Here is a 27,912-nt window from a genome sequence, read left to right on the forward strand (position 1 = left end):
AGAGCGGGTCGCAAGCGTCTGTCGTTCTGTTTCCTGCCTGCCACACTGACAATGTGAATGAAAAGAACCCTGGATGTGTGTTTTGATACCCCACCCGTCTCTAGGCCCGCGTCTTGAAGCAGCTGCGTTGTCTCTGGGCGGCTTCGTGACGGGAAGATATTTAGACTCCCAGCCAGCCGGCAAAAAGGTTGACAGAAATGAGACGTGGGGGCCAGAATCAGCTCATGATGTGGACTTGATGTTGGCTACACGTATTGATGCACTATCTCACGCGTAGCCAGTTCGCCCCTCTCGAGGCGCTTTCATATTCTTCGGCCCATCGTTTTCCCTGCGTGAATATCTTCATTTCAAGCCTATTTGAGCCCCGCCCCCTCTGGATCCCGCTCCAGCAGCTAACGCCATGCAAGCACAAAAAAGTATTAAACGCCATGCAAGCACAAAAAAGTATTAAACGCCATAGATCTAGATTCAGAAGCCAAATGGTGACCCGCCGCCGAACTTGAACTGGAATTGCTGGCCACCATGGCCCTGGCCCTGCTGGAACATGAACGGCTGGCCACCAAAGGGGTTGCCCTGGAACGGGTTCTGCTGCTCGTTCGAGTTGGGGTCGTCGCCCCGGTCGAAGCGCGCCCGCAGCTCCGGGTCGCTCAGCACCTCGTACGCCTCGTTGATGGACGCCATCTTCTTCTCGGCCGCCTCCTTGGCTAGGCCCTGCTTGGCGGCCTTGTCCGGGTGGTGCTGCTTGGAGAGCTTCCGGTAGGCCGACTTGATCTGCTTCTCGTCCGCGTCGCGGGCGACCCCCAGGACCTTGTAGTAGTCCTTGGTCTTGCTTCGCTTCAGCTCGATCTGGGCGTCGCGCAGGAGGGGGTTGACGACGTCTTGCTTCTCGGGCTTCACTTCCTTGGCTTTCTCTAAGAACCTGACAGCACCTTCGTAATCCTCAGACTCCTGCGCTCTCTTGCTCTGGTGGAGCAAGCCATAGAACGAGTTCTCATCCAAGGCAGTGGATTCAGTACAGTAATCTTGTGCCTTCTTGCCGTTCATCTGCGAGACGATGTCAGTCAACACGAAAGGGGGCTCCAACACCGACGGCGTCGTTGGGTAACTCACCTCATAGTAACCTTGACAAGCCATTTCGACGAGTTTGGATACGAGAGAGTTGGGCGCGGCTGCGGGGATAACACCTTGCTGTCGGAGTTCTGCCACCTGTTCCTTGACCTCCTGGATAAGGCCGGCTTCCTCGGCCGAAGGGATCAGAAGCTTGGTTCCTGTCATGGGCTGATTCTTGCTAAAAGCCTTCTCAATCTTGGCAATTGTCTTCTCGATTGCTTTCTCCTCTTTGAGCAGCTTCTTGCAAATCTTGGAGTCGGGGTCGGAGTGCAGGCATTTCCTGATCTGTGCCATGCCCTGCTGGAGATCGGCGAGGGCGAAGAAAGTGATGGCCGAGATGGTGACATGGGGCGAGGTGTCGCCAGGCTTCAGGTTGACGATGTGGTGCAAGTCGCCCATGCCCTCCTCGACCTCCCCCTTGGCGAAGCGGCAGGCCGAGCGCAGCTCCCGCAGGGAGACGGCGCGGTTTGCGACCATGATGGCCACGCCGGCCTGGTTGACACACTCGTCCCAGTTGGCAGCTGCGTGAGCGGCCTCGGCCAGCTTGGCTGCGCCCTGGGCCTCGAGCAGCTCGTCCATCTCGGGAGAGCCCTGGCCCTTGTTGGCATTTGTGTATTGCTCCTTTGCGCCATCCCAGTCGGCTGACCTTGCTTTCAGCTTGGCCAGCTGGACGTGGGCGCCCTCGAAGCCGGGCCTGAGCTGGAGGCACTTCTGAAAGTCGTCGGCGGCCTGGGAGGTGCGGCCGAGGGAGAGATGGGTGGTCGCGCGCTTGAAGTAGGTAAGGTAGTCGCTGGGGTCTCTGGCGACAGCGGCATCGTAGTATACGAGGGCGTCGCCCGTCTCTCCCCTGGCGAGATGCTGCTGGGCTGAGCTGAGCAGGGCGGAGATGGGAGTGTCGGAGGGGATGTCCTTGGCAGACAGGGCCGCCACCATGGTTATCGATGGCGATAACGATAGCAGGCTGGCGGCCAGGGCCAGCGTGGAGAGTCGAACATGCATGGCTGTCGCTTATGCAGAAACGAAAGAGGCCTTGGTGGGAAGGAGGGGGGGAAGGGTGTGCTGTGTCGGTCGGTTGCGCAAGGGCGGGAGATGGGCGAAGAGAGGCGGACAAGTTGAAGCTGTGAGGCACAGGCTGAACAAGTGAACAAGCACAGGAGCAGGCAGACACAAAGACAACAAAGAATGGATCGGGCCAGTCACCGAGGCAATGAAGGTGCCAGGGCAATTGTCCTTATGAAGGATATGGCGAAGTAGAAAGCAATGGAGACGGCGGTAGGTGGAAAGGGAAAGTTGGCCTTTTGACCCGTGTCGCTGGGGATCGGATCGAGGCTATGGAATTCATTAGTCGATGCGCCGGATCTAGATCCGAAAGAGGACACGGACGTGGTAGACTGACGGTACTGACGGTGCGGTGCGGTACGGTACGTACTCCGTACATGCAGACATGTGGCCTATTGGAGACTTCCTGCACCGTACCTGTCTGTCAATTCCACAAATGACCAGCTAAGACTTAGTGTAGACTGGGAATGGCCGACTGGGGTACCGATGTGGAGCACAAGTCCCCAAGCACAGTACCGTCCCGCCTATCTAGATATGTACATAGACTAGCAACGCGCACACGCACGTGCACCCTTCATCCCAACCACATCGCGTCCATTGCAAGTTCCAACGCCTTTTATTTTCCTTGCAACCTAGAACAAATTGTTCGGCAAATCTAGCAGACTGACATAAGGGTGTTCCTGGTCTGACACCCAGGAACAGATGGCCATGGCCCGACTTCCGCCCGACACAGCCATCTTCTCACCAAGCGTCGCCCGCCTCGCCGCATCCACCGCCAAAGACTGGAACTATGTCGACAGCTGGCTCACATCCAAGTTCGACGGCCGCACTCCCCCACAGTTTGAACGCAATCCAGACACCCTCAAGGCCCTTCTCGCCTTGGCTGCTCTCAACGAGACGTCTGATGAAAATCGTCGTCTGGTCAGCCAAGTCGACGCCACCGCACTCGAGGACATCTCGACAGCCAGAGATGCCGACCACGGTGTAGGTCATGAGGCCAGCCAAGTGCCAACAAATCTCACCGCCTTGAAGGACGTGTTTTACGCCGCAATCGAGGACAACCTCACCAGAGAAGGCAAGACGGCGCTGGATGCCATGGCTTCTTCTGCTGGGCACCTAGGCATGGCATTTCCGGAGCCAGCAAGGCTGGCCCGAGCCTTGATCGACCTGCAGACGCGCATTTTTGACATGGAACAAGCTGTCGCCAGGGTTGGAACCCTTCAGCGCCTGGCCCAGTCCGAATCCGCTAGGCTGCACGAACTGCTCGAGGACGTCTGCGGTGACCAGTATCGCGCCCCAGCCGATCTAGCCCAGCAGAACCTGAACCTGCAGCGCAAGGTCAAGGCCATAGCCAAGAAGCTGCCCGAGATGCAGGATAAAGTCGCTTCTCTGGCGCGGACGGTTGGCGTGCCCAACCCGACCATCCAACAAGTCAAGCAGGAAGAGGAAAAGTATCTGGAGCTCCTCGATCTCCGGCGCCATCTAGACCAGCAGGTTAACGAGTTTGAGGGTTTGCCGGCGGATGTGGGCCGTGCCCGTCAGCAGTTGGACCGGCTTCGCGAGGAACTGCGCACTATCACAGAGCGGCGTGACGCCGTCTTTGAAGGACTCGTCGAGAGGGAGACACCGAGGAAGACAAGATGATACGCCCAGACCAACGACACGTCTTTTGTGCAGTATGATTTCCTCGGTTACAGACGACCTCGTCCTCGTCACACTATCGCCATCATCAAGGTGTGTTTATGCCGACTTGGCCAGACACGAAGCAATACCCGATGATCAAAACATTATCACTATGGCCCTCTCTTTCCCCTTCCCGACACTGAGGCCCCCAACCTCCCAAATTGCCTACCGAGACCCGACCTGGGCTTAGCAGCTGGCGGCGTCGGCACAGGGCTGTCCTTTACAGGAACGGGCGGCCCAGCCCCGGGGCGGCCAACAACTGTCTTGGGAGGAGCCATTTCGGCCGCGTCCAGGATACGCAGATCCCCCACTCCCAGAGTTGGCTGATCGTCTCGATCGCCCCCCAACCTCTGCGCTCGCCTCGCGCGCTCCTGAACGCTGCGGAACTTCTCAAGCAGTTCACCCCAGCGAATGATGCCTTCTTCTCGACCCTTGAGTCGGTTGGGTCTGTCGAACGACGCTGAACTCGGTGTCGCGGCATTACTGAGATGTGCAGCATGAGTATCAAATCCTGTACTGAATTTTGGACGTGAAGAAGGGGCTTGAAGAGATTGAATCGCCTCCACCACAGACCCTTGTCGAGAGTGTGATAGAGGCGCATTCGTTGGGACATACGGTCTTGGTGCGATGTGTAAGTATCCTATAGAGCTGACGCTGTTCAACCTATTCTTGAGCGCCGCGAATGCGGATGATTGTGGCAAGAGCATCAGAAGTCCGTAGAGACATTTGTAAAGATGGGGGTATTTCTCCGGTTCTAGTAATTGAAGTCGAAGGTCTGTGAGGAGTCAGCGCTCCGACCCTGCAACTTGAGGCAGACACGAGGCCAACGCTTACATGTGAAGACAGGTGACTCGAGCAGCTGGACCAGCTTGTCAATTTGGATGAGGATGTTAACCGTCATCTCCAGCTCGGCACTAAATTCCAGCGCGTCAGCAAACCGCCCAACACGGTGTCATCCGGCGGGACTTGACCAACAATATCTGAAGCAAGTTGTACGCCTGTTCGTAAGCTTGCGCAAGTAAGCAGAGCGAGAACGTCGCCACGGCGTTGTAACACCATGATCTGAATAGGGCGACAAAGAAGGTCTGCCCATCCTGTGGAAATCTCGATTAGCGCCAGCACTGAAACCATGCCATGCACGCAATGGACTTTTTTTAAAAATAAAAAAATAAAAAGAAATTCACTTTTGACTCGAGGTTCCGCAATCTCTTCCGTAATTCGGAGAGCTCAGGAGCCGTGATGAGGTTGTTGTTGAGGTTCTGTACCATGATACTAGCGAATTCGACATCTTCCTCCTTCTCTATGCAGTCGGCTAGGGTGCGATAAATGCGCTCTGCACTCAAGCTGACACACAGCTGCCGGATTATGAGGTTTCCCCTAGTCTCCAATAGTCTCCGATCCGTGGAGAAGAGCTGGAGCAAGCTGACCATGAAGTTGGTGAAGTAGCTGTCCTCGCTGTTCCTGGATATCTGGGACAAGAGTTGCAGATCTTTGGTCACCACTGCCTCGGCTGGATCGGAGAGTGTCTTCAGCAGCGCAGGAAAGGTTCCATCGTTGAAGGCGAGAACCTTTCGCGGCGCCTTCCTGTGAAGCATAATCAGCCATGTCAGGGCCGCAACGCGGGTGGCCTCGTGATCGTTCAGAAATAGCAAGGTCAAAGAATTAACAGCCGCTGCGTAGTCCAGGTCCGCCTGTGGATGGTTTGAGGGAGCAGGCGTTGGTCCCCTCGGTGTTCCGTCGGCGGGTGACTGCCCCTGCTTCAAGTTCGGTGTGGGGCTCCGAGTATCGAGTTCCCGAGAATTGGATAGGGATGCCCGGTTGCTAGATGCCCCATCCTGATGCTCAGCCGCGACCGCGGCTCTTGATGGATGGTGCGATAGAAATAGCTCTGGCTCATCTGAAAGCGAAACGACATAGTTCATTAGTGCATTGTTGACCCTTGCAGCTGCCAGACGGATTGATTCAACGCCACTGGCCATTGCGGGGAGCAAATGGGCCAGTATCTTTGGTGTGAAAGGCAGGACTTCCTCGGGGCAGATATCCAGGAATTCGACGATCCATTTCAAGGACTCAAGCAAGCCATCCTCGTCCGTTGTGACTGCCAATACGGCGCGCTCGCCCGGCTTCGGGGCTGCTGTCGTATTGGACTGGTCTAGAAAGTTGGTCAGTATTTCGAGGACGGCCTTGTAATTGACCTGCACGTCCTGCCCTGGGACCCAGTCATCCTCGCTGCTGGTCTCGTCCTCTTCGGCGGCCAAGGTCGAAGCAACCTCGTCGCCCTCCTCAAGGCCAGCCTGGACGCTACCGCTGTCGATGGATTCTTCACGCTTCCTCTTGCCGTCCCCCTTTGACTTCTTGCTCTCGGCGATGCCCTTCTTTATCCGAGCTATACGTTTGATCTCATTTAGAAACTTGTCGAGGCAAGCCTGGGTCGCCTGGTGCACGTCCCGGTTCGGATCGCTCAGGAACTTGAGCAGGCTCCCGAGAAATTCGGGCAAATATGTAACCAACTCGAGGTCTGGGATCGAATCGAGGAGGGTGATCCAGCCAACAAGGAAGGTGCGGGTAAAGGGGTTGATGGTGTAGCTACGATCCTTGAGCAGTGGAATGAATTGCTTCAAGGAGAAGGCAGTAGGAAGATCTGGTGGCTCCTCAACAATGTCCTTATCGTTGTTGATCTCGTCATCAAGACCGTCGCCCCTTGTGTTTGGGAGCTCGAGCACGCTGACATAGGTCGCGGCAGACTCTGAGACGATGTCCTTGATGAGCCGGTCTAGCAGCTCTGCACCGTTCTTGACGGACAACTCCGAGTCGGCGCCTAGCTTGCACAGGGCGTCAAATATGTGGTTGAAGTACTTGAGTATTTCTCCCTTGGCGACCTTGGCAATGTTGTACATGGCCTCGCATGCATAGTACCTAACTCGTGCGTCCTGGTCGGTGAAGCAAGCCAACACGGGCGGGACAATGACCTCGAGATAGCGTGGGAGCTCCGGGCCAAGAGCGATGGCAGCGGCTGCCAGGCCAATCAGACCGCCGTTACGGGCATGAGGCTGGTGAACCGCATAGGCATACTCGTTACAAAGCTGGTCAAGAACAGCGGTGACTCTAGAATAGTCCTTGGCCGCGACTAGCTCACGAATGACGCGTTCGAGCCTGAGAGGGGATTCAGCAGCTGGCAAGTGAGGTGGAATGGTGGTGATGGTACAGACTCGAGAGCGCCGACCTTCCGCTTGTCGTAGAGCTTGTCGTTTAGGGCACGCTGGACGTTTGGATCCATGGCTCCTGCAGAGCGCGGCACAGCGCGTCAAGCCACGTCACGCCACGATGGAGACGAAGGCCAGCCCAGCACTGTGAGCTGCTTGTCAGATCATATGAGCCGGCAAGGGAGAGGAAGAGAGAGGTCGAGACGAGCTGGTGTCGGTGGTGGAAGCTGGATGTTGGGATGGGTATCGTCGGTGTGCGGACCGCGGAGAGCGAGCTCGACCTGGGCAGGCCCCTCCAGGCGGATACCTAGGCAGGCAATGTCGGCTCAGATGTGCACAGGCATGCGATGGGCAAAAGACGAAGAGATGCGTAGAGTGGCTCGAAGCAAGAGTGACTTGATGTCGGCAATATCAGCACATTACAGCATATCTGGTCGGGTTGGTTGTTGACGTTGGAGGAGGCTGGGTGCCGTCGTCAAGCAGTACAGGGGTGCAGGGCTGCAGGATGTGGGGTGGAGGCATCTGCATACCGCACCGTCACGCTGATTACAGCTCTGGTAGATAGACGGATTTGGGTGGGCGACCTACCAGTGAGACCAGTGAGATGACGTCGCCTGGCCAGGTGCTGGGCGTGCTGGGGTACCCCCCCCCCCCCCTACTGTGTAGGTCTTTATCAAGATAGCCCCGCTCGAGCGACAGGTCTTGCTGAGGGAGCTCGAGTGCTGCTTAATCAGCGCCGTGCAACCGCCTCGCCGCGCCTCCTTCTCTGGCCAGCCGATCGATCGTTGCAACCTTCACCTCCAGCTCCTCGTCACAACATCTCGGCCGGTATCCTGACGGCGACGGCGACGGCGACGGCGACAGCGACGGCGCCGACAACAAGACCAACAACCACGTCATGCCACCAACAACAAGAGCACCAACATCTGTGTTTGCTTCAACTCCAGCATATAAATTTCCGTGGCACATCAGTGTGCTGCTCCTAACTCTCAAGTCGTCTGGCAGGGGCACTGAGAAAGTCAATTGAGAGAAGGCAACATCGGGCCTTCTTCACAAGCCGGCAATTCAGCTTTCGATCAGCCAATTTCATGACGTGCGCTCATGTAGCGCCCAAATCTGCTGAGTGCCAAGGTTGTTGGGGATGGAAAAGCACCATCTGTTGCCATGCTACACTGCTGCCACAGAGAATGGCACCCCGTTGACACGGCTACCTTGTCCGTCTCGTCGTCTCGTGGTCTCGTCGCCTCCCGAGGTCAAATCACCACTGTGCTCCGGGGGTCGGCGGCCAGCCTGGCGTTCTGGACAATTTCGCCTGTCCCGGGCCCCTTTCCCCTGGCTTTCAGACGATGATACGTCAGCCGGTGCCCCAGAACCTTAAATTGTGTCCCTGTCTGCAACATGCCACTTGCTACTACTGGCGTACGCAGTGCTGCACTCCTGATTCAATTTCAACATTTCCACGCCAGGGCTCGTCTCCACCGTCGCTCTGCTCAGACCGTGCTGCCTCTCCCCACGCCATCGCACCCGGCTCCATGCTTCCCATAATCCTGGGCACCCGCGCGCACGCACGCATGCACGAGCGCAGCATGCCCAGGCCTGCGGGAACGCCTCTCTCAGCGCTCCGAGCCGGCATCGGGTCTTCGTCGAACGAGATCTTCTTGGCTCTCTTTCCCGGCTGCCACCTTCTTTCTTCCCCAGACAATAGGAAGTGAAGCCGGGTGGCAGGAACGAGGGCCACACTCGGAGGCAAAAGCAGAATGCGAATGCAAAACCGCCACACTACCGCCTAGCTGTAACAGGTTTCCCCGTCCCCTAACCCAGGCATTTTCGAAGCCTGCTCGGGTCGCTCGCCATCTCCCTCCAGTCTGCCTTGTAAGCCAAAGCCGGGGGAGGGCTGAAGGGCCCCGACAATCACCCGACCCTGACCGGGTTGACCGGGTTGACCGGCCGCCAGTTCGGAAGCGTTCCGGTGTCGCGCTCAGTTTCAGACAAAGCGCAGGCACAACGCACAACGCTGTGTCACCTGAAGATTCCACGTCACCAACGTCCCTGTCGTTTGAAAGGTGGTTCGTAGGGCTACATCGGTGAACCCCAGCCACCATGGCAAATTGGTCATCGCAATGTTGCGAGATGAGTTTTTGATAATGCTGGTGCTTATTTGCTGATACGATGCGGCATTCATACTGGCACCTCGAGGTGACCGGCGTCTTTCGATGCCTCACTGACCCAGCCGCCATCTCTGGGTAAAGTTCCCAAGGGCAATAGCAGGACTCCGTCTGAGCGTGACATCGGACAGCCACCGAGGAGGCATAGCAGTACATCCAACTACTCGATAATGCCTTCTCCCGCACGAAGAAAACGGCAACCCCGTCGCTCTCAGTCTGCGCTGACGATCTGTGAACTCCAAACTCCACTCGCTGCCCGGTAGCGCCCAACCGGATGCTTGCGACCTGACCATGTCCAACTTCCTCTGCAAACCTTACTCCCCGCGTTGACAACCACTCCAGAGACCGAAATGCGCCCCATTTTTTTTGTTGCATCTTACCCCCAGGATATCAATGTCTGAGCCCGTCGGCCATTGTTCCGAGCTGTAACCTGCCAACAGACTCTCATTTTTTACTCCCTCCCCCGCCCTGACCTCCACTGCTGCTTCCGCCCTGCCCTCCACCCTGGCCGTTTTGTCCCGAGCTGTCCTTATTTGTTCTGGCAGCCATAGCGGCTCGTCTTGCGAAGTCGTCCTGCAGCAGTGTGGTTAGAGACCAGACATTTGAGACGGTTGTCGGCGGGTCACTCAACCTTCTCCCCCCTGGCTTTGCGTATCCGTGCGGCGGCAGCCTCATCCATCTTGCCTCTACCCATGATGCTTGGCGGGCTTGTGGCTCTGATGCGCGCACGTAGTTGAACAGAGACTGGCTATCTTGGCTGTGAGGCGCTGACAAGCTGTTGAAACCTGGGATGCACAATAGCACCCAAGGGCGAAAGCAGAGAGCAGCAAATGGAGTTAAGGGTTTGTATTCTCTGCGTCTTTGGGTGTGGTCGTGGGCCTAGTTGCAGAATTGAAAGGCTCGTTTCGCGCTGGTGACAGATGGGGGAACATATTCAGATCCATTACACGGGCGTCCCTTCGCCTTGATATATACGGCGTGGTTCAGCCCAGCAAGGCCAACAACGGTGGCCATGTCGAGAAAACTCGGTGTGAACGTCCCCTGGCATCGTTGCTTTGTTGGTCCGAGCAGAGGCAGAGTTGTGAGCTGGAGCGAGGATCAAGCTCCATAGCGGACGACCCATGTCTTGTCACTGAGGGTACGTTGTCACGTCCCAAGGAGGGCTACGATCTGGCCCACTATCTTTAATGAGTCCACACACGTCGGCCACGCTTCCGGCTGCTACGAGTACGTACCCGAGCAATATCAGTCGGACGGGACACTGCAGCAAGACCACGAGGAAAATGTTCCGATGGGCTTCGTCGCTGCCGTACTAAATGCAGCAAATCAAGTCCCGAAGCGAGGAACACGCAGCATTCATGGTTCCCTCGCGAACCGACACATGCCGGGTGACCAGGGAAAACGGTGTGGGGGCCTGATAAACCGGGACCCCGGCCTGTCATTTTCTGCGTGTTCCACGTCTCGATGGTAGGCTGGGTGCTTGAACCCTGCTGTGCCATGTGCGCAAATCTGCGGCGGCGGGATGCGGAAGCGCGACGAAGAACAAAATGCTATTGCACATAGTTATGCGTGAGTCGCAGCGCACGTTTCGCACCGGTGCTGAAGCCTCATTGCGACATCGAGGGTCTTCAGAAGCCGGGGGCCCAAGGCAAATAGTGGCTCACCGCTTCGGAATGTTGAGGGGCTCACCTTTGAGCCTGGATGGCAAGGTTCAGGAACTCAGGATTACCATTCCGGGGAAGCGAGAAAGTTGCACGACAAAGACGCGCAGAGTGTCACGTCACTCGGTGACCCCTCCCCCCCTCTCCTTGCCTGGCACTTCAACGCCTGTGCGACCCCGATCTCACCGAAGCGCACACATCCGGTCATCTCCTGCGCTGCCCTGCTTCTTCTGTTTCCCCTCCTCCTTTGTGGGGGAAAAAAGAGCAGATCTGCTTGAGATTTGCACGTCACCCTCCAACTTCCCCTCCCCTGTCCTTATTGCATCTCATTCATTCCAACACGAAACTTTACCGCAAGTAAACGACATGGTGCTTCTAATAACAAACGTAGCGCAGATTGGCCCTCAGGCGAGCTGAACTTACTTCTCCCCTATCAGTTCACCTCTTGGCAGCGACTTCAAATAAACCAAGAAAAGAAACAAAACGTGGCTGGCGTCCCGGCTCGCTGTCGGTGAACCCTGAATGCCTCTGGCGAACCCCGGTCGGAACACGGTGATCGCTTTATTTGTTTGTTTCAAGTCTAAAGTTCCACCATGGGGCTGCAGCAAGATCGACCGGGAGTCTGTCCCCACTCCCGCAGTACGCAAATAAACACAAAGGGAGGGAGGGAGAGCAAAGGAGAACAAGCTCGCGGAGTCCTTCACGTCACATGACGTTGTTGGGGCCCTGGCGCGCCTGACAACCGGACGATGCGACCCATCATCCTTTGCTGGGCAAATGGCGTGCATCCGCCCACTGTAACCCTTGTACTGCTGCATCCGAGAGCCACATGGCATGAGTGACATTGACTGCCCAGGGCTGCCAGGGAGAGGAGGGTCGCTTGCCGAGCGTAAGCGAGCTGCCAATTCCCACCTTTTTTTGGACCTGTCTGAGGCTCGCCTATCTGGCAAGCACGGCGTCCTGCATATCTCGCTGCCATGCGACGTATCATATCCTCAAAGTCGTGCCCACAGCTGCGCACGTTTGATCCGCCGGCACATAATGATCATCACCAATTCGCTTGTCGAGAGGGGCGCTGCAAAAAAAAAAAGGAACAACCAAGACAAAAAAAGAGATTCGAATTTTGGGAGGCCTGCAGGAGTCACAATCAACCAAGTCTTCGAGCTAGCCAAACTACGCCACGCTTTGCTTCAATTATATCGATGAGTCGCGGCCCAATAGCTTTCGTCTTCGTTTATTGAAATGCGACCTCACGACCAGGGACCGCGCCCGAGCCAAAAGAGGCTTCTTCATGGAGTAGACTCCGAAACGTGTATGTACATATCCCTCATTCATCATGGTGTTGTCCGGCGATCTCTCGAGTCACACTATGAATGATACGACACAATCGAATCACCGGACCACCTCAAATCATCTCAATAATTCGTAAACTACATCAGTGATGATGTAGTGGATCGCCGCTTTCGGCCAGGACCTGCTGGCACTTGGCCAAGATGGCCGCCTGCCTGCTCACATCCGCCAGGCGGCCAATGACCTTCTTGTTGCCGCCCACGAAGCCATACAGCGCATAGGGGATTCCGACCTCCTCACAGAACCCCTGTACAAGCTTCTGCGTCTTGCGCAAGTTGTGTCTTGGGATACGCGGGTAGAGGTGGTGTATGGCTTGGAATTGAAGCCCACCGTGGAAAAAGTCCAGCCACAAGGGGCAGTCCACATCCATGGTGGTCCGCAGCATCTTCTGCGGGAAGGACTCATCCGGGCCCAGCTCGGCGGTGCTCATGGCGAAGTGGGATAGCGTGATCTGCACATGCAGAGGCATGGTCACCATATGGCTCACCATGACGAACACGAAGCGGGCCCATTTTGTGTCGATAGATTTATAGACCACGATATAGCCAAACCAGTACCAAAAGAAGACCTGGCCCACCAATTCGAGCCAGCGGTGCCACCAGGCTGGACCCTTCCGTGGAGCCTGCCGGCCGAGGAGGTACTCCCACGAGAGACGGTAGAGGTTGAAGCGGCCAAAGAGCAGGATTGGGTAGTAAGAGTAGTGCTGGAACTTCAATAGGACCTTTGCGAACGCATCATAGGCCATGACGCGCTCGTAGTAGGTGGAGCGCAGGTTCTGGAGGAAGCGGTGCGAGATGGCGAAGAAGGGCATGTGCTCGATGTCTGGATCGTGCTCAGGGGAGTTGGTCACGATGTGATGCACGTTGTGGTTCCTCTTCCACCAGCCCAGGGACAAGCCGCCCGCGAAGTCGGCTATGATGATTCCAATGACGGTATCGACGTGGAAGTTATGGGTGATGCCCATGTGGCCGGCATCGTGGGCAGAAAAGACCAGCTGATGCCAGAAGCAACCAAGCCACCATGCACTCGTAGCCCACCACCTCCAGCGTAGGAAAAAGACGAAGAGGCCGAAGAACAGGGTGTAGCGAAAGCACTCGACGGCATAGGCCCAGTAGTTGCACTGGTAGAGTCCCTCGGCCCTGATCCTCTCATTCAACTGGCGGTACTTGTCCACGATGTTGTCTTGTGTGGCAGGGTCCAAGGCCGGGTAGATTTCAAGATCCTGGTTGATTTCCTGCATTGTCCTGCGGTCCAAGAGGCTCATGCCATCTGTTGGGTTGTCCTTACTGAAGTCGTGACCATCCGAATCGTCGTCAGCGGATGTGACCGAGGTGGCGGAAGATGGCCGCATGGACGAGGGCGAGGCGGCGCCAGTCTTGCGGCTGCGCAGAGCTTGTCCATGATTCCCAGGTGCGTCAAACACAGGCGAGACGGATCGAGAGCTAGCATGACTAGAGGTCGGGGAGTCCTTCGGGGGGCACTCCACCCCGGGGTCATCTAAGCCACCATCAGGGCCTGGCTGGGGGGTGAAGACGCCGCCCTGAATAGGGGGCAACATATTCTTCCATCTATGGTCGATCCGACCGATTCTATATTTGTTCATCATAGCCCGTGCCTCGGGGGAGTGAAGGCTGCGCAGAAAGGTTTCTAGTCAGCCATCCAGGACGGTGCGACAGGGAGCGAGGGAAGGGAGTGGACGGACGCGTTGACCTCGTCGGTGGCATCTCTCCCGACCATATGCTGAATAGCTTTGTCGCCGCCAGGATGGTACTTCATCCAAGCATCAACCTTGAGGACATGTTGGTCCAGGATAACAATGGTCCTGCCATCTGCTATGAGGCGTTCGACCTCCCTCGGGGTCATGACGGGGTATTGACGGGCTGGTGCCCGACGCTTGCTGGTGTCCATGGCGGGGTTTCGCGTCAATTTTGGGTCGGTTTGGGTCGGGCAGGGCAATTGAGGCTGTCGTTCGCTACCGACATCGAAGCCAGGGTGCGACCGTGTCGTGTTGGGAAGGCTGGGCCTCTGTGAATTGAGTCGGCCTCGAGAAGGAGTGAAGAGGGAAACCAAATCAAGCAGAGGAAGAGATGGATGGACCGCCAGTAGGTGACAGGAAGAGCTGGATGATACGATGGACAGGCCAACAGTCGATTGCTGGTGCGTTGGCGGTGGGCAATTGCGATGGTGATCGTACGACCTGGCCGACTCGACCGACTTGACTGGCTTGACTTTTTGCTGGGTTTTGCTTTGCCTTGCCTCGCCTTGCCTCGCCTTGCCTCGCCTCGCCTTGCCTCGCTCGACTAGGGCAAGCGGGTATCGGCCCGCACTGCAACTGTTTCGGCTGTTTCGCACGGGACGGCTGCTTTGCTTGCCTGTGTGTAGCTGATGGTGAATCTCGGCGTAGACAGTTGATGTTCTGGGTGCTCCTGCTGCTGCATTGGCACCAACAGCGGCAACAGTAGCACCCAGAGCGTTGCGGAGGTGGGCCGACGGACTGTCGGATTATCTTGGCCCAACATGCGCCGGCCCCGGCCCCGGCCCCGAGTTTCCGTCATGCAACGCCGAGGCCGCTCCGATCCAATCGACCGCAAGCCGTCGACGTACTATGCGCCTGTATTATCTACGTCTTCCATATGCGTCTTGACCCAAGCCTCACCTTACGTACTGGGGGTCTCTCTATATATTTTCTTCTTCTCATGGACTCAGTCGCACGGTATGTTGTCCTTGTCCTCTTCCTCGTCCATGTCCACGTCCACGTCCACGTCCACGTCCTCTGTCTAGACGACAATCCGGTTCTGGTTCTGTTTGGTGACCGCCTTTTCGTCTCAAATAAAACCCTCGGTAAACTGTTCACTAAGATCTTGTGCATGTTTGTCTAGTCACCGTCCCCTACTCACAAACTCGTGGCTCGCCCAGGTCGTGGAGGTGTAGAAATGGTGTGACGCCGACAGCAAACATTATAGACTATCGTGTCATGTCCAAGAAGCTACAAGCTATGGATTTCGTGTATAACATATCGCACTGCGCTCCCGCTTAAACGCCATGACCCACGTGCTTCCCACAACCTCATCCTTTTTTCTCAGCTTGTGGGCGCCCACTTGGTACAGCAACCACCATGCCTCGCTATCCCGGCGGCGCATACTGGCCCTACACCTTCGTCCACCAGCCAGGCGGCTGGGCTGAGCAGAGTAATACTTCCTTCCCTCGCACCCATCCCTGGGTCGTTTCACGATTCACCATGCTGACGTGCCGGTCCAGCGTTCGGTGCAGGATACGGAAGCCGGAGCGGTAGGCTGTACGTCGACTGCCACTTGTTCTCATCTTTCCCGTCTCCCCTACCCCGGCCCTTCACCCAAGTATGCACTCCTCCATGTCACATCTAACCACCTCGGGCCGCCCTCGCGCAGGAATCACGACTTTCTCTCCCCGCAATGCAACGGTGGAGACCCCAATAGCCTCAACGGCCTCAGCCTAGACACCGTCTCCAGCCTCGTCGCCCGTCTCATCCTGCAGAACCACCTCACCCGCCTCGGCGACGCAGGCTGCCACGGCGGTGCCCTTTGGGGTTGCACCCCTTCGCCCTCCTCGCCGGCCTCTCACTGCCACGGCGCCGCTCCCGTCAACAGGTGCCTGGCTCCCTGCGTCCACACCTGTCCGACCGCCACACAGCCACACATGGGCACCAACAACGTCTTCGTCATTCCCGCCAACCACGTCCACCAGCAATCGCAGATGGGCGCCGCGGGGCTGGCAGGGCTGGCAGGGCTGGCAGGGTTGGGAGGCCTGAACAACGTCAGCATGTTCCTCAACGGCCTTGGGCTCGGTCTTGGTGGCGTCAGTTCCGGGTGCGGCGGTGGCCTGAACCTCGCCCATGGCTTCAACGGCCCTTCATCTGGCGCTGGCCTTGGGGCTCAGATTAACCTGAACAGGTTCAGCTGCCCATCCTGCAATGTCCACTTGTGAAATCAAGACTAGTCTGGGCGGGGAAACTGGCATCAATCACAAACTTGAGAATTGTGCCTTTGAAACATTTTACTTATTCCCGTTTCGGCTTTCTTTCTCTGTTCTCGCTCTGTTCTCTCTCTCCCCCCCCCCCTCTCCCTCTCTTTGATCCCTTAGCTGCTCTATCATTATTACTCCTTCACACCACCTGACCCTAGACTCTCCCGTCCTAGCAGTGATGCGTGGTTTTCATGTACAATGCTGAACAGACACCTAATATACATCCTCTCCGCTTAGAAGTGGATAGCCTTGCCGTGCGTCGCCATCGCAGCCTCCTTGAACGCCTCAGCAAGCGTGGGGTGCGCGTGGCACGTCCTCGCAATGTCCTCGGACGAAGCACCATACTCCAGAGCCAGCGTGCCCTCGGCGATCATCTCGCCGGCGTTGGGACCTACAATATGCACGCCAAGAAGCCTGTCCGTCTCGGGGTCTGCAATCATCTTGACCAGGCCATCCGTGTCCAGGTTCGTCTTGGCACGGGAATTGGCGCTGAAGGGGAACGTTCCGACACGGTAGGGGGTGCCGGCTGCCTTGAGTTCCTGCTCGCTCTGGCCCACCCATGCCACCTCGGGGTATGTGTACATAACCGATGGGATACATCCGTAGTTGACGTGGCCGTAGCCCTTCTTGATGTACTCGACAACGGCAACGGCCTCCTCCTCGGCCTTGTGGGCCAGCATGGGTCCGAAGGTGACGTCTCCCACGCACCGGATGTGGGGGATCTTGGTTCGGTACTCCTGGTCAATGATGACACGTCCGCGCTCGTCAAGCTCGAGGCCAATGTTCTCCAGGCCTAGTCCTCCGGTGTATGGCCGGCGGCCAATGGCAACGAGGACGACGTCGGCATCGAGCTGTGTAGTGAAGAGATGTTGGTCAGCAAAAGAAATCCCCCCTCTCAAGAGACACTCCGTCCTGTAGACGAGCAGGCGCGGCCTGCGGAGAGGCCAGACCTGGCCTGGGAGGGAGCACCTACAGACTCGGCCTTGCCACCCTTGGCGGCGTCAACGTTCAGCTTGACCGTCTCGCCCGACTTGTCGCCGTCGACAACCTTTGTGGAGAGCTTGAAGTCGATGCCCTGCTTCTTCAGGATCTTCTGGGCCTGCTTGGCGATCTCCGTGTCCATGCCGGGGCCACCGATCTGGTTCAGGAACTCGACGACAGTAACCTTGGAGCCCAGGCGGGACCAGACCGAGGCCATCTCGAGGCCAATGATGCCGCCACCAATGACAACCATCCTCTCGGGGACCTTTTCCAGGGCAATGGCGCCGGTGCTGGTGACGACGCGCTGCTCGTCAATCTCCAGGCCGGGGAAAGGGGTGGCCTCGGAGCCGGTGGCAATGAGGATGTTCTTGCCGATGACGCTCGTCTCGCCGCCGTCGTTGAGCTGGACCTTGATCTCGTGCTCGTTGACGAAGGAGCCGGAGCCCTTGAGGTACTCGACGCCGTTCTTCTTGAAGAGGAACTCGACGCCCTTGGTGAGGCCGGCGACGGAGGTGTCCTTGGCCTTCATGAGGTTGGCCAGGTTCAGCTTGACGTCGCCGACCTCGATACCCCTGTTCTTGGTGTCGTGGAGGATCTGGTGGTAGAGATGGGAGTTGTTGAGGAGGGACTTTGAGGGGATGCAGCCGACATTCAGACATGTGCCGCCAAGGGTGCCGCGCTTCTCGATGCAAGCGACCTGTTGGAAGGGGGTGGAGATGGGTTAGCAGGCGGGCGCGGGAGGCAGGGCAACGGAGACTGGTGGGAAGCTGCACGCACCTTCAAACCCTCCTGGCCAGCCTTGATGGCGGCAACGTAGCCAGCGACACCACCGCCGATGATGACAAGGTCCTTCTCCTCAGCCTCGGTGGCGTATGAGCGTCGCCATCTCGGGACTGCGACAGTAGGGAGGGACGGCTTGGTGAAAGCAGAGCGGACCGCAGTCCGCGGTATTAACCGGCTTGCGAGCATGACGGGTATAGTATGTTATGCTGGCTGTGTAGGTATGCTGTGCTGTGGTGTGGTGTAGGCGGCGCCCGAGACAACAAAGCAAGTCGAGCAGACAGGAGGACCGCTGGGCTGGACAGGACTGTCACGAGTCTGTCAGTGGTCTGTCAGGAGGCAAAAAGGGCGGGGCGTGGAGGGAAGGCACTCGAAGTTGAGAGCGGCGATGCGGGAGAAGAATTGATCGTGCTGCAGCTGCAGCAGTCGGGACTCGGGGACTAGAGGCTGTGGGTTGGGGGCTGTGGGCTGCGTGTAGACTGTGGACTCGGGCCTCCGGGTTGGGGGAGATGGGGGGGGGGGGCGAAGGCGAGCTTGGCTGAGCTGGGCTGGGATAAGGATTGGGTGGATGGACGGGATAGGACAGAACAAGTCACCTACCTCACCTGGACTGGAGACGAAGGTGTAGATGCACGGTCAGACGGTCCAGACAGGCACACACAGCAGCAACAGCAGCAGCAGCAAGCAGCAAGCAGTGTTTGATGTGAGCTCTTCTTTTTTTTTTTTTTTTTGGAGATTTCCCGTTCAACGGTTGGGGCCTGATACATGAGGTTTGGGGGCTGCATCGGCTGGGCCGACCGGCTTAAAACCCTGCCTCTCTTCCCCCCAGACCCGTTCTTTTCCGTCCAAGGTTCCCGGGAGTCACCCACCGTCGGCGTAGTGCTGGTTGATGACTGATCACCCATCGGCTACCGCTACCGACGTAGACTAGATAGTCTAGATATTACACAGTAGATGATCTAAGATATACCACACGCTCCAGATCAGAGACTCTTTGTTTCTCCCTCTCTCTCTCTCTCTCTCTCTCTCTCTCTCTCTCTCTCTCTCTCTCTCTCTCTGTCCATGTGGGAATGTGTGTGTGCATGTATGCGTTGGATTGTATGGTCTGTCTAATTTTAACCTAGGTGTATCGTGTCATCACATAGTCTACATACTCTCCCACGTTGTCCGCACGTCGTCGAGTAGAGAGAGACATGGAGCCAATAATTACCGAGAATGAGTCTTCGCAGGTGACATCCAACAGCTCTCACCCTGTCTCTCTATCTAGCAAATTTCTGCTGCTACAGCCTGTCAGTTAATTAATTGCCCCCACCTGCGCGCTCCTCATGGGCGGCGAGCGCAGTCATGGCCTCGTCACAGCCTTGCTTCACCTGCCTCTTTTCCTTTTTGCTGGTGAGCAGGTCCGACTTGCGCACCCTCTTCCTCAGGAACCACTGCAGCCCCTTGGAGAGCTCCGCCATGTCAGCCACCGCCGCAAACACCTTTGTGGCCGAGCCGCCCGCCGCCTTGAGCTCCTGGAACAGTGTGATGAGCATCACCTCGACAAAGTCTCGCGTCTTGGCCCTCAGATACGGCAGGTTGAGGCACTTCAGCACCCCCAGCCCCTGCGCCCCGTTGGCCACAAGGAACCCAAACATCTTGGCCACGCTGAAGATGCGCCGCGCCTCCCTCGCCTCGCCCTCTCCCCGGCCGTCCTCGCCGTCCTCCTCGTCGTCGTCCTCCTCCTCCTCGGCATCCTCGCCGAATATCGACTCACCCAGCCGTCGGAACAGCTTCCAGAGGCTGTCCTGGAACGCGAACCTGATCCTCCCGTCTCCACACAGCCTGCGCGCCACCAGCCCGTAATAAGGGTTGTACTGCTGCTCTGCTCCCGCGCACTGCATCACCACATATGCCACTTCCTTCTGTCTGTCCTTCCTGAGCCGTAGTTTCATCACCCGCCCATACGCGTCCTCGTAGTCACTCGCTGACATGACGGCTATGAATATCGATCGACGCACGTCCGTGTTCATGTTCTGCTCCCTCGCAAGCGCCTGCAGGTCCGGCACCATTTCCTCGTCACTGTCAAGCGTGGTGCTCTCCGAGTCGTCGTCCTCCTCCTCCTCCTCGCCACTGGCCCCCGCTCTTCCCTTGGCCCCGTCATTCTTGTCCTGTTTCCCTGCGGCACCGTCCCGGCCCGCCCAGCTCGCTCCGACAAGCCACCATTTGCCTCGCTTGTCCGATTCTTCCATGTCCCTCAGGCCGATGCGCAGGGGCTCCGTTGCTTTGAGCTTCCTCGCGTTGAGCGAGCCCAGTAGCTTCTTCATGCGCGTTGTGTGGTCCTGGTTCACAGCCGACGCACTCGCCCCCACTTTGACCCTGTTGTTCTTCAAATCATTGATGCTCTCGATCATGAACTTGGTTCGGACAGAGAGGTTCGCTTCGCCGACCTTGTTGACCGCCGGTCGGATCAGGGCCACAATGTCTTTGAGCGCCAATGGGTCATCCTGTCGCAGGTTCTGCCCTGCCATTCGAACGATCCTCAAGAGGAGCTCGGCGTTGAGCTCGGTCAGATGGTCCAGTAGGAGTCGGATATAGTCAAAAATCAAGTTGCACCCAATGAGCTGGAAATTGTACATTTCCGCCAGGAATGTGATGAGGTTGGAGGTGTGTTTCGAGACGTCCCGTGACGCATCCCCAGGGACCTGGGCGTAGTAAAGGTGGAACCTCTCGGCCGTCTGTTGTACCAGCTGGGCTCCCACATCCGGTCCAATGACTTTGTAGACTGCAGTCGCGAATCCGGCATGTAGGATCAACAAAGTATCTGGCAGGCTGGTAGGCTCGCAGATCTGGACCAGAATAAGGTCGGTCAGCACGGATGTGACATGCTGCCGTGGGTTTTCCCGGTAAAGCTTTTCTATGTCGCCGAGGATCGCAATCAAATTTGATTCGGTGAGACGGTTGATGAGCCCCTGGGCTTGCCTCCTGATGCGGGATAAGAGCTCTGCGTCCGAGCCGCTCTCCTGACGCCGCGCCGGAGGGACGTACTTCTGCGCGGCCGGTGTTGCTGGCACTGGAGCCACGTACGGGTTCTCACGTCTCCGCGCGGGCGCCTCTTCCGCCTCGTGCTCTGAATCGAAGACATCCCCGTCATCGTCAAATTCATCACTATCGTCCAAGTCGCTCCCATGCTCGAGACCGGCCAGAGAGGAGGAGTCGTCGTCACTCCCCTCGTCGCTGTCATCTGCAGGCTGCTGTGTGGCCTTTCTCCTTTTCTGTGCCAGCCATTCATCTGCCTCGGCCTTCCTCTTTCTTTTCGCAACCAGGGCCTCGTCGTCGTCTTGATCAGCCAACTCACCCAGAACCTCGTCAAGGCCATCCTCATGAAACGATTTGGGCAAAGTTTTTCGTTGCTTGATACCCAATTTCCTCTCGAGATCTGCAATTTCTGCATCATCTTCAGCCAGCCTGTCCTTGGTTGCCCTTGACGGGAGCGAGTTGCGGGGCTCCTCTTCCTCATCCGAGAGCTCCTCCGAAAAGCCGCCGAAGTCATCATCATCATCCTCATCCTCTTCCTCATCGCCCTCCTCATCCGACACTGGAGCAGCTGGCTTGCTGGATTCAGGAGCTTTCTTCATGGCCAGAGGCTTGTGTGGAAGAGATTCACTCGAACCACGCCGACGCCTACCGCCACTGCCAACAGCAGCAACAGCAGCAGGCTTGTGCTTGGGTTTGGAAGCATCGCGATGGCGCTTCTGGGTCCTCTCGGCTTTCCGCCGGTCCTTTCGGGTTTGAGTTTGCGACGGCCTGCGGGAGTCTGAGGTGGGCTTGCTGCCGACCTCCTTGAGGAGGCTGGCCGGAAGGGCTGGCCGGAGCGGTTCACGTCCTCTCTTTGGAGGAGGCATAGTGCACCGAGACGTCCCCACGGGGGCAGAAGACCAAAAGCCGAAGACCAAGGCGCACAACGTGTATGATGATAGGCTATGAGACCGGAGACGAGGAACAGGGGAGTCTTTCTGCAGCTGCAGCCGTCGCCTGGAGGCAGCTACCCCTACGCGGTTGATGGTGTTTTGCGAATTATTCCTCCCAAAAAGGTCTCTGCATAGGTCAGATTCTCTCAGCCTTGACGGTGAATACTACCGTCCAATGCTGTTTGAACCGTTGTTGGGCTCTTCTTATTTTCATAAAAAAAAATGTTATTATATGCAAAGTACTAAGCGCAAGCAAGAACGGGATGGTTCGAGTAGTCTTACACCAGCCTCGACGGTCTGAATTTTAGGTGGGCCCTAGCCCTCCAACTGTGGACCTGACATGGGGCTACTTGTGTGTACATGTACCTGTACATTTCCAACACGGTACCCGCCTGTGCGGGAGTCGAGGAGCTTGGGGCAACGCTAACATTTGCCTGTGCGGGCCCACTGCCAACCTCACCAGACAGACACCCTCATACCTCACCCACTCATTACCCAGATATTCTTCAGCCACCGCCGCCTTCAACGTGTCCGAGACCTTTGATGACAAGACTCGCATATCACTCATCGCTCATGCGGCCCTGATCAATCTTTTCACCCGGTCATACTGTGTTGGAGAGGGGTGGATCAACCCATCTGCTTCCGTCAAGGCTCGACTACTCATCATCATGCCCGAGCCACATCTCTCCCACGATGAGGTATGGCCGCCCCAGGAAAGACCTTGCTTGTGCGCGCAGCTGGCTAACAGCCCAATCAGTTCTTCACCAAGCTCGGCGACCTTTTCACAGCTCGCAAGGGCAAGGACCATGGCTCAGTCTTCCTGAGCCAGAAACGAAGTACGACCCTCCCAACCTGCTCGGCTTAGTGCGCATCCCTCGCCGGCATCAGGCACGATGCACGCCCAGTTGGCAGAATCATAGGGGCAGGTGCACCGTTCGTGCTCTGGTCAAAAATGCTAACTTCCCCTTGTAGTGGCCCATGGCTCCAGTGCCCCCGTGCCAGCGGCTGATGATCCTCTGGCTGATCTGAAAGGCACAGATGACGGCGTCTCCTATCCTGTCATTGTCCGCGCCACCAACGGCAAGTCCGGCGAAGACAGGAAAGCCGGCAGGAAGATGAAACTGGCTACCGTTGTTCAGTCTGACGCCCTGGATGCCTTCTACGCACGTTACGCCGAGATCTGCAAGGCCGGCATGCTCGCGCTCAAGCCTAGGGTTCGGACAAAACGGAAGACCAAGTCAAAGAAGAAGAAGACAACGGCTTGATGGGATGGCAAGGCGTCGCATTCCAACCTGGTTTTCAGGGTGGGGTCAAAGGTCATGCTGTAGACTCCTAATGCGCATGCCAATGGTGGACGGCCACGAGGGCATAAAGCTGGGATACGCTTGACCATGCCCAATGGAGGAGCAGCATAGCAAAGTTCCATGGCTGATCGAGGCGGTAGCACCATGGCCTGGCGAACCTGTCACTCTCGGAGAGGGGTGCAGGAGATATCGAGTTCGCATCATTTGAGACAAGGAGCCGAGGCAACGTCCAAAGGAAATAAGAGATGAATGACGCCCTTCGAACAGCCCAAGGATCATCCACTTACAAGACTGTGCTCTCTTGTAGTTGCCGCTGGGTTTCTCATCCCTCCTCTATTCATCTCCGTCCTCCAGACTCTCCAACACCTCCCTGACTCGTCTGCAATCCTCGCATTCCCCCTTTTCGGGCCTCCTTGGAATACCAACATACATGACGAGGTTGTCCGGGCACCTAGCATCTGCATCAGGTTCATCGCAGCTGGCGAGCTTCTTGTGTGCCTCCCATCGTCTCCCACAGCACGCGCACTTCAGATAATGTATCTCGCACATTGCCCTCGCTCAACTCGACTCCTGTTTCTCACTCCTGTGACGATCTCTCTGCATACGCACCTAGGCAACGTGTTTTCTGAGTGTCTATCTTGTCGTAGGCTGGTACTGGTTGCTTCACCCAAGATTTGATTGCCTGCCTCGTGCAGTTTCCTTTTGCTGCAGCACCCGGATACAAGCTGTGTGCACGCACGCGCGCGCGCCCTTTCAATATGTGTTGTGTTGTATAAATAAAATAAAATAAAAACCTTCTCTATCTTTGGAGGGTCTCTGTCAGTGGCAGCTGCTTCGTAGGACCCCTAATGACATCCTAAAAAATCTGGCCGCTACTGGTGTTGACCGTGCGATTAAAATTATATATGAAAAATCGTCTGTTGCACTGCCCCTTGTTGGATGGCCTGCAGTTTCCATATTGAAATAGAGTCAGCCGATCAGTTGGGATGACAGAAACAGCAAACTGCATGTTTGTCTACGCAGAAACTTGGTTCGTCTCAGGCAATCGCCGGCGCGCCGCCGGCGCCGGCCAGACGAGTACTGAGTGGGGTGCCCGCTAAAACAAATCAGCAGGTCAAAGTGATGTAGAAGATGTTGGAGACGTTTTGGCAGGCTGTTGCTTCGTCTCCTGACATACGAAGGGACATGCGGATTATTCCCAGAGGACAACAGATTCTGCAGATGCATTGAGGGCGACGGTGCCAATATCACTCTGGATTATCTCTACTTGGTAGAAATTCAGCTAATGCTCGTGGCTATGAGTCCCACCACGTCCGACTCAACGCGCCGCCCATCAGTGGTGGGCTGTGATGCCAGGTCAAGCCACCCATTCAATCACATCTCACAAGACTCACCCTCCTACTAAGCCTGCATGCGAAATTGCCAAGACACCGGCCCGGTCACCGTGTGATGCGTCCTTCGTCAACGGAAAGCCGAGGATATGGCACCGAGCAGTCCTACAACCCCGGTCCTCATTTCCGATGAGGGTCTCCGGAGCAAGCCTCTTGCGAGCAATCATACGCGATCATATCACCTTGTCGACCCGTGCACCATAACGCCATTGCCCGATGCCGACCCCAGCAACGCCTCCCGATGAGAATCAGATGCTATTCGACAATCTAACTTAAGAGCGTTCCGATCCTCCGTCAAATCCACCAAATCGAAGCGCATTGGGCTGTTGCCTCGTTGCCGCTCGTATCAATCTCGGTCCATGCCACGATCACTTCTTTTCTGTTTTCTTCTTCCTGCCTGTTTTGGTCCGATCCGCGTCGTCTCGCCGACAGAATAAAGGAGCCATCGCTTTGGACGACCGAGACCTGAACGTGCAGTAGGGTCGTTCGAATGATTGAAAGAGATGCAATAGGGAAAATGTCAAGGATGAAGTATTAAACCACATGGGTAACGAGTGGACCAGAAGATGTGCCCAACCATTTGTTTTTGGAAAAGGAAAAAAAAAAACGGTTCATGGCATCTGTCGCATGTTCGCGTCGGTCAGGAGGGCGGTTACATGATGTCGCTCTGGGTCATGCCACCGTGGTCGGTGTCCATTGCGTCACCACCACCGGGTTGGAGGTACTTGACGTAGCTAAGTCCAAGCTGACGGCCACCATACTGATATCCTTGGAACTTGGATATGGCAGTATCGGCTGTCTCGGCAGCATCGAATCGGACGACACCAGTCCCTCGGGAGCGGCCGCTTGGTTCGTACTGGATCTCAGCCTGCTCAACTTTACCGATTGTCCCGAACAACTCGACCAAGTCCTCGTTGCTGGTGGACCAAGGGAGCTGCAGAAGATGTCAGCGAGTCCTGACCAGGAGAAGGGAGAAGTAGCAAGGGAATGTTCCAAGCTGGGGTAAGTCAACTCACGTTTCGCACGTAGATAATCTCACTTCTCTCGGTGCCCGCTGTAGCGAAATCGGTGAAGGGATTGGGCGGGACAGAGGCAGCCGCGTTGTGGTCGAAGCCTCCAGCTGCGAAGCCGCCTCCACGCCCACCTTGTCCGTAACCTCCGCCGAACCCACCGCGACCTCCGCCAAAGCCGCCACGACCAAAGCCGCCGCCGAAGCCACCACGGCCGCCGAAGCCTCCTCGGCCACCGAAGCCCATCCCGGAGTTTGCGAACCGGTCAGGACGCACCTCGAGGATGCGGCCCTGCCAATCGTAGCCATTGAATTGCTGGATCGCATTTCGAGCGTCGTCGGGGGTTTCGAACACCACGATACCCGATCCCTTGGGTCGCCCGTCAGGCCCCAGATGAACATCGGCGCGGATGACACCGCCAGTGCGGGCTGTTATTTTGTGTAAGCGTTCCGCTGCCCACCAACAGGGGAGACCTATGCATTCAATGAGAGAGTTCCGATCGTACCTGCTTGCCTGAACAAGTCCTTCAGATCCTGCCATCCGACAGTGTAGGGAAGCTAGGACATCGTAAGTAATAGGTCAACGCCGGGGGCCGCACCACGCCATTCTCGGAAACTACAAACATTGGATATGTAGAGCTGTCGGTCGTTGCCGCCGCCCATGCCGCCGCCATATCCACCATGGCCACCTTGTTGGAAGCCCATGGGGCCACCATGCCCGAATCCGCCGCGGCCGCCGCCGCCGACGCCACCGGCACCTCCAGGGCCGCCGGAGTTGAAACGAGGCTCAGCTTCCCGGTCCTATTCCAACATCAATATGTCGCCTTGTGGCGTGAAGGGCGCACAAGTAGAAGCAATCTCACCTCTCTGACATAGACTAAGCGGCCCATCAGGTTCTGGTTGCTAAGAGTCTGGACAGCATTCTGGGCTTGGTCCCTCGTAGCATATTCCACAATTCTATACCAAGTTAGCAGCCGAAGGAGGCACAAATGTCTTGACTGGCGGTGTCGCTTACCCGCATCCCTACAAGCAACAGCGGACAACGTCCCAACCCGTCAATCCAACAGTTCCATCAAAAGTGCCATGAGAGGGGAGACCGCAAGGGAAATAAAATGAAACCAGCCAGAAGCTACTTGTAGACGCCCACCTTCGACATTCCATTGGGAAGTTGCAAGACATCGGCATAGAGAACTTCTCCGGCTACAAGCACAACAACCCCGTTAGTGCCATGGTCCCGCGATCTTCTCTCTGCCCTTCCCAGGAAGACCCACCCTGCCTCATGAAATCTTTGAGATGATGCCATTTGACATCGTAAGACAAGTTGCCGACGTAGACGCGGCGGTCTTGCTGCGAGTTCTCCCGGACAGTACTCATCATCTGCTCTCTTGCCTGCTGGCGGTCCTCGTAAGACTGGTGTGGCTGCCTGTAGCCCTGGCCCGATCCTCCCGCAGGTGCGCCCTGGCCGGTCATGGGACTTCGCGAGCGTCGTTGCCTAGGACTGCGAGAACCACTTCTGGGTGAAAGGGAACGGTGTCCGCGGTTTGCCGAGCGGACTGGACTCCGTGATCGACGACGAGATCGGGATCTCTCGCGCTGCATGTGTGGTCAGTCGGTGATTCCCCTCAGATGGCAAATCGGATTTCAATGTGCAGTGCAAATGATTGTTGGCGGCGCTGGAGCAGCAGACTATAACAAGCCAAGCCGGGCGACGTGATGGGGGAGTGAGGGCCAGAGCTTAAATTGTACTCGGCCCGGTCGCTTGGTGGCATGGGTTGGCCCACAGCTTAGCGGCGGGTCGAGAACCTTGATGGTGTTGGGGGAGGGCTCCCGTGTGCGCGATTGTGCGCCAACAGAATCAAAACGCATCGCACGGAGGTCGGCAACGCAAGCCAAAACCCGGTGCGTAGGAGGAGGGAGTACAGGGAGCAGTAACGAAAGAATGCGAGGGTGCAATACTCACGGGACGGTAGGTGTCGCCAGAATCTGCTGGATAAAGTATTCAAGGTTAGAGCCTGGAGCAGAGGGTAATTAAGACGGTCGCGGTGCCAAAAAAGGAACAAGATGAGAACGAATGGACTGGAGGGAAGCGGGAGGGGCGCGGTGGGTAGATGTAGGGTCAGATTTGTAGGCCGTGGCAATCGAGGAGCAGCCGGTGTTGGGGGCCAGCCAGCAGCGGCGAGGATGAGCGTGGGGATACACCCGATAGTGGGAAGGCACCGCATGAGTATGTATGCATCAAGAGGGGTGAGCTCATTGAAGCAAGC

General features: G+C 56.9%; 9 protein-coding genes across 9 annotated transcripts; 4 read left to right on the plus strand and 5 right to left on the minus strand.

Moving 5' to 3' along the window:
* Nucleotides 1-468: 468 nt before the first annotated feature.
* Nucleotides 469-2,109, minus strand: J7T55_004096 (tpr domain-containing protein; the record flags this gene model as incomplete). Its single annotated transcript, XM_053144773.1, has 2 exons — nucleotides 469-1,044; nucleotides 1,111-2,109. The coding sequence occupies 2 exons, from the start codon at nucleotides 2,107-2,109 to the stop codon at nucleotides 469-471; spliced, it is 1,575 nt and encodes a 524-aa protein (XP_052992597.1).
* A 762-nt stretch (nucleotides 2,110-2,871) lies between these two features.
* Nucleotides 2,872-3,813, plus strand: J7T55_004097 (uncharacterized protein; the record flags this gene model as incomplete). The annotated part of the gene is made up of 1 exon (XM_053144774.1): nucleotides 2,872-3,813. One exon carries the CDS (start codon nucleotides 2,872-2,874, stop codon nucleotides 3,811-3,813), a length of 942 nt encoding a protein of 313 aa, XP_052992598.1.
* A 149-nt stretch (nucleotides 3,814-3,962) lies between these two features.
* On the minus strand, nucleotides 3,963-7,129 carry J7T55_004098 (uncharacterized protein; the record flags this gene model as incomplete). Its single annotated transcript, XM_053144775.1, has 6 exons — nucleotides 3,963-4,335; nucleotides 4,468-4,627; nucleotides 4,687-4,766; nucleotides 4,828-4,946; nucleotides 5,037-7,005; nucleotides 7,062-7,129. The coding sequence occupies 6 exons, from the start codon at nucleotides 7,127-7,129 to the stop codon at nucleotides 3,963-3,965; spliced, it is 2,769 nt and encodes a 922-aa protein (XP_052992599.1).
* A 530-nt stretch (nucleotides 7,130-7,659) lies between these two features.
* On the plus strand, nucleotides 7,660-8,082 carry J7T55_004099 (uncharacterized protein; the record flags this gene model as incomplete). The annotated part of the gene is made up of 2 exons (XM_053144776.1): nucleotides 7,660-7,717; nucleotides 7,790-8,082. The coding sequence occupies 2 exons, from the start codon at nucleotides 7,660-7,662 to the stop codon at nucleotides 8,080-8,082; spliced, it is 351 nt and encodes a 116-aa protein (XP_052992600.1).
* A 7,264-nt stretch (nucleotides 8,083-15,346) lies between these two features.
* J7T55_004101 (uncharacterized protein) lies at nucleotides 15,347-16,194 on the plus strand (the record flags this gene model as incomplete). Its single annotated transcript, XM_053144777.1, has 3 exons — nucleotides 15,347-15,419; nucleotides 15,490-15,526; nucleotides 15,639-16,194. The coding sequence occupies 3 exons, from the start codon at nucleotides 15,347-15,349 to the stop codon at nucleotides 16,192-16,194; spliced, it is 666 nt and encodes a 221-aa protein (XP_052992601.1).
* A 272-nt stretch (nucleotides 16,195-16,466) lies between these two features.
* On the minus strand, nucleotides 16,467-18,183 carry J7T55_004102 (uncharacterized protein; the record flags this gene model as incomplete). Its single annotated transcript, XM_053144778.1, has 3 exons — nucleotides 16,467-17,084; nucleotides 17,207-17,911; nucleotides 17,992-18,183. The coding sequence occupies 3 exons, from the start codon at nucleotides 18,181-18,183 to the stop codon at nucleotides 16,467-16,469; spliced, it is 1,515 nt and encodes a 504-aa protein (XP_052992602.1).
* A 1,109-nt stretch (nucleotides 18,184-19,292) lies between these two features.
* J7T55_004103 (uncharacterized protein) lies at nucleotides 19,293-21,878 on the minus strand (the record flags this gene model as incomplete). Its single annotated transcript, XM_053144780.1, has 1 exon — nucleotides 19,293-21,878. One exon carries the CDS (start codon nucleotides 21,876-21,878, stop codon nucleotides 19,293-19,295), a length of 2,586 nt encoding a protein of 861 aa, XP_052992603.1.
* A 734-nt stretch (nucleotides 21,879-22,612) lies between these two features.
* Nucleotides 22,613-23,209, plus strand: J7T55_004104 (uncharacterized protein; the record flags this gene model as incomplete). Its single annotated transcript, XM_053144781.1, has 3 exons — nucleotides 22,613-22,642; nucleotides 22,702-22,780; nucleotides 22,917-23,209. The coding sequence occupies 3 exons, from the start codon at nucleotides 22,613-22,615 to the stop codon at nucleotides 23,207-23,209; spliced, it is 402 nt and encodes a 133-aa protein (XP_052992604.1).
* Nucleotides 23,210-25,291: 2,082 nt separating this feature from the next.
* On the minus strand, nucleotides 25,292-27,118 carry J7T55_004105 (RNP domain-containing protein; the record flags this gene model as incomplete). Its single annotated transcript, XM_053144782.1, has 8 exons — nucleotides 25,292-25,573; nucleotides 25,656-26,077; nucleotides 26,155-26,206; nucleotides 26,273-26,449; nucleotides 26,512-26,605; nucleotides 26,664-26,671; nucleotides 26,796-26,848; nucleotides 26,920-27,118. 8 exons carry the CDS (start codon nucleotides 27,116-27,118, stop codon nucleotides 25,292-25,294), a joined length of 1,287 nt encoding a protein of 428 aa, XP_052992605.1.
* Between the last annotated feature and the right edge of the window lie 794 nt (nucleotides 27,119-27,912).

This window comes from Diaporthe amygdali (genome assembly GCF_026229845.1).
Source record: "Diaporthe amygdali strain CAA958 chromosome Unknown NODE_18_length_871485_cov_64_394520, whole genome shotgun sequence".
NCBI classification, from domain to species: domain Eukaryota; kingdom Fungi; phylum Ascomycota; class Sordariomycetes; order Diaporthales; family Diaporthaceae; genus Diaporthe; species Diaporthe amygdali.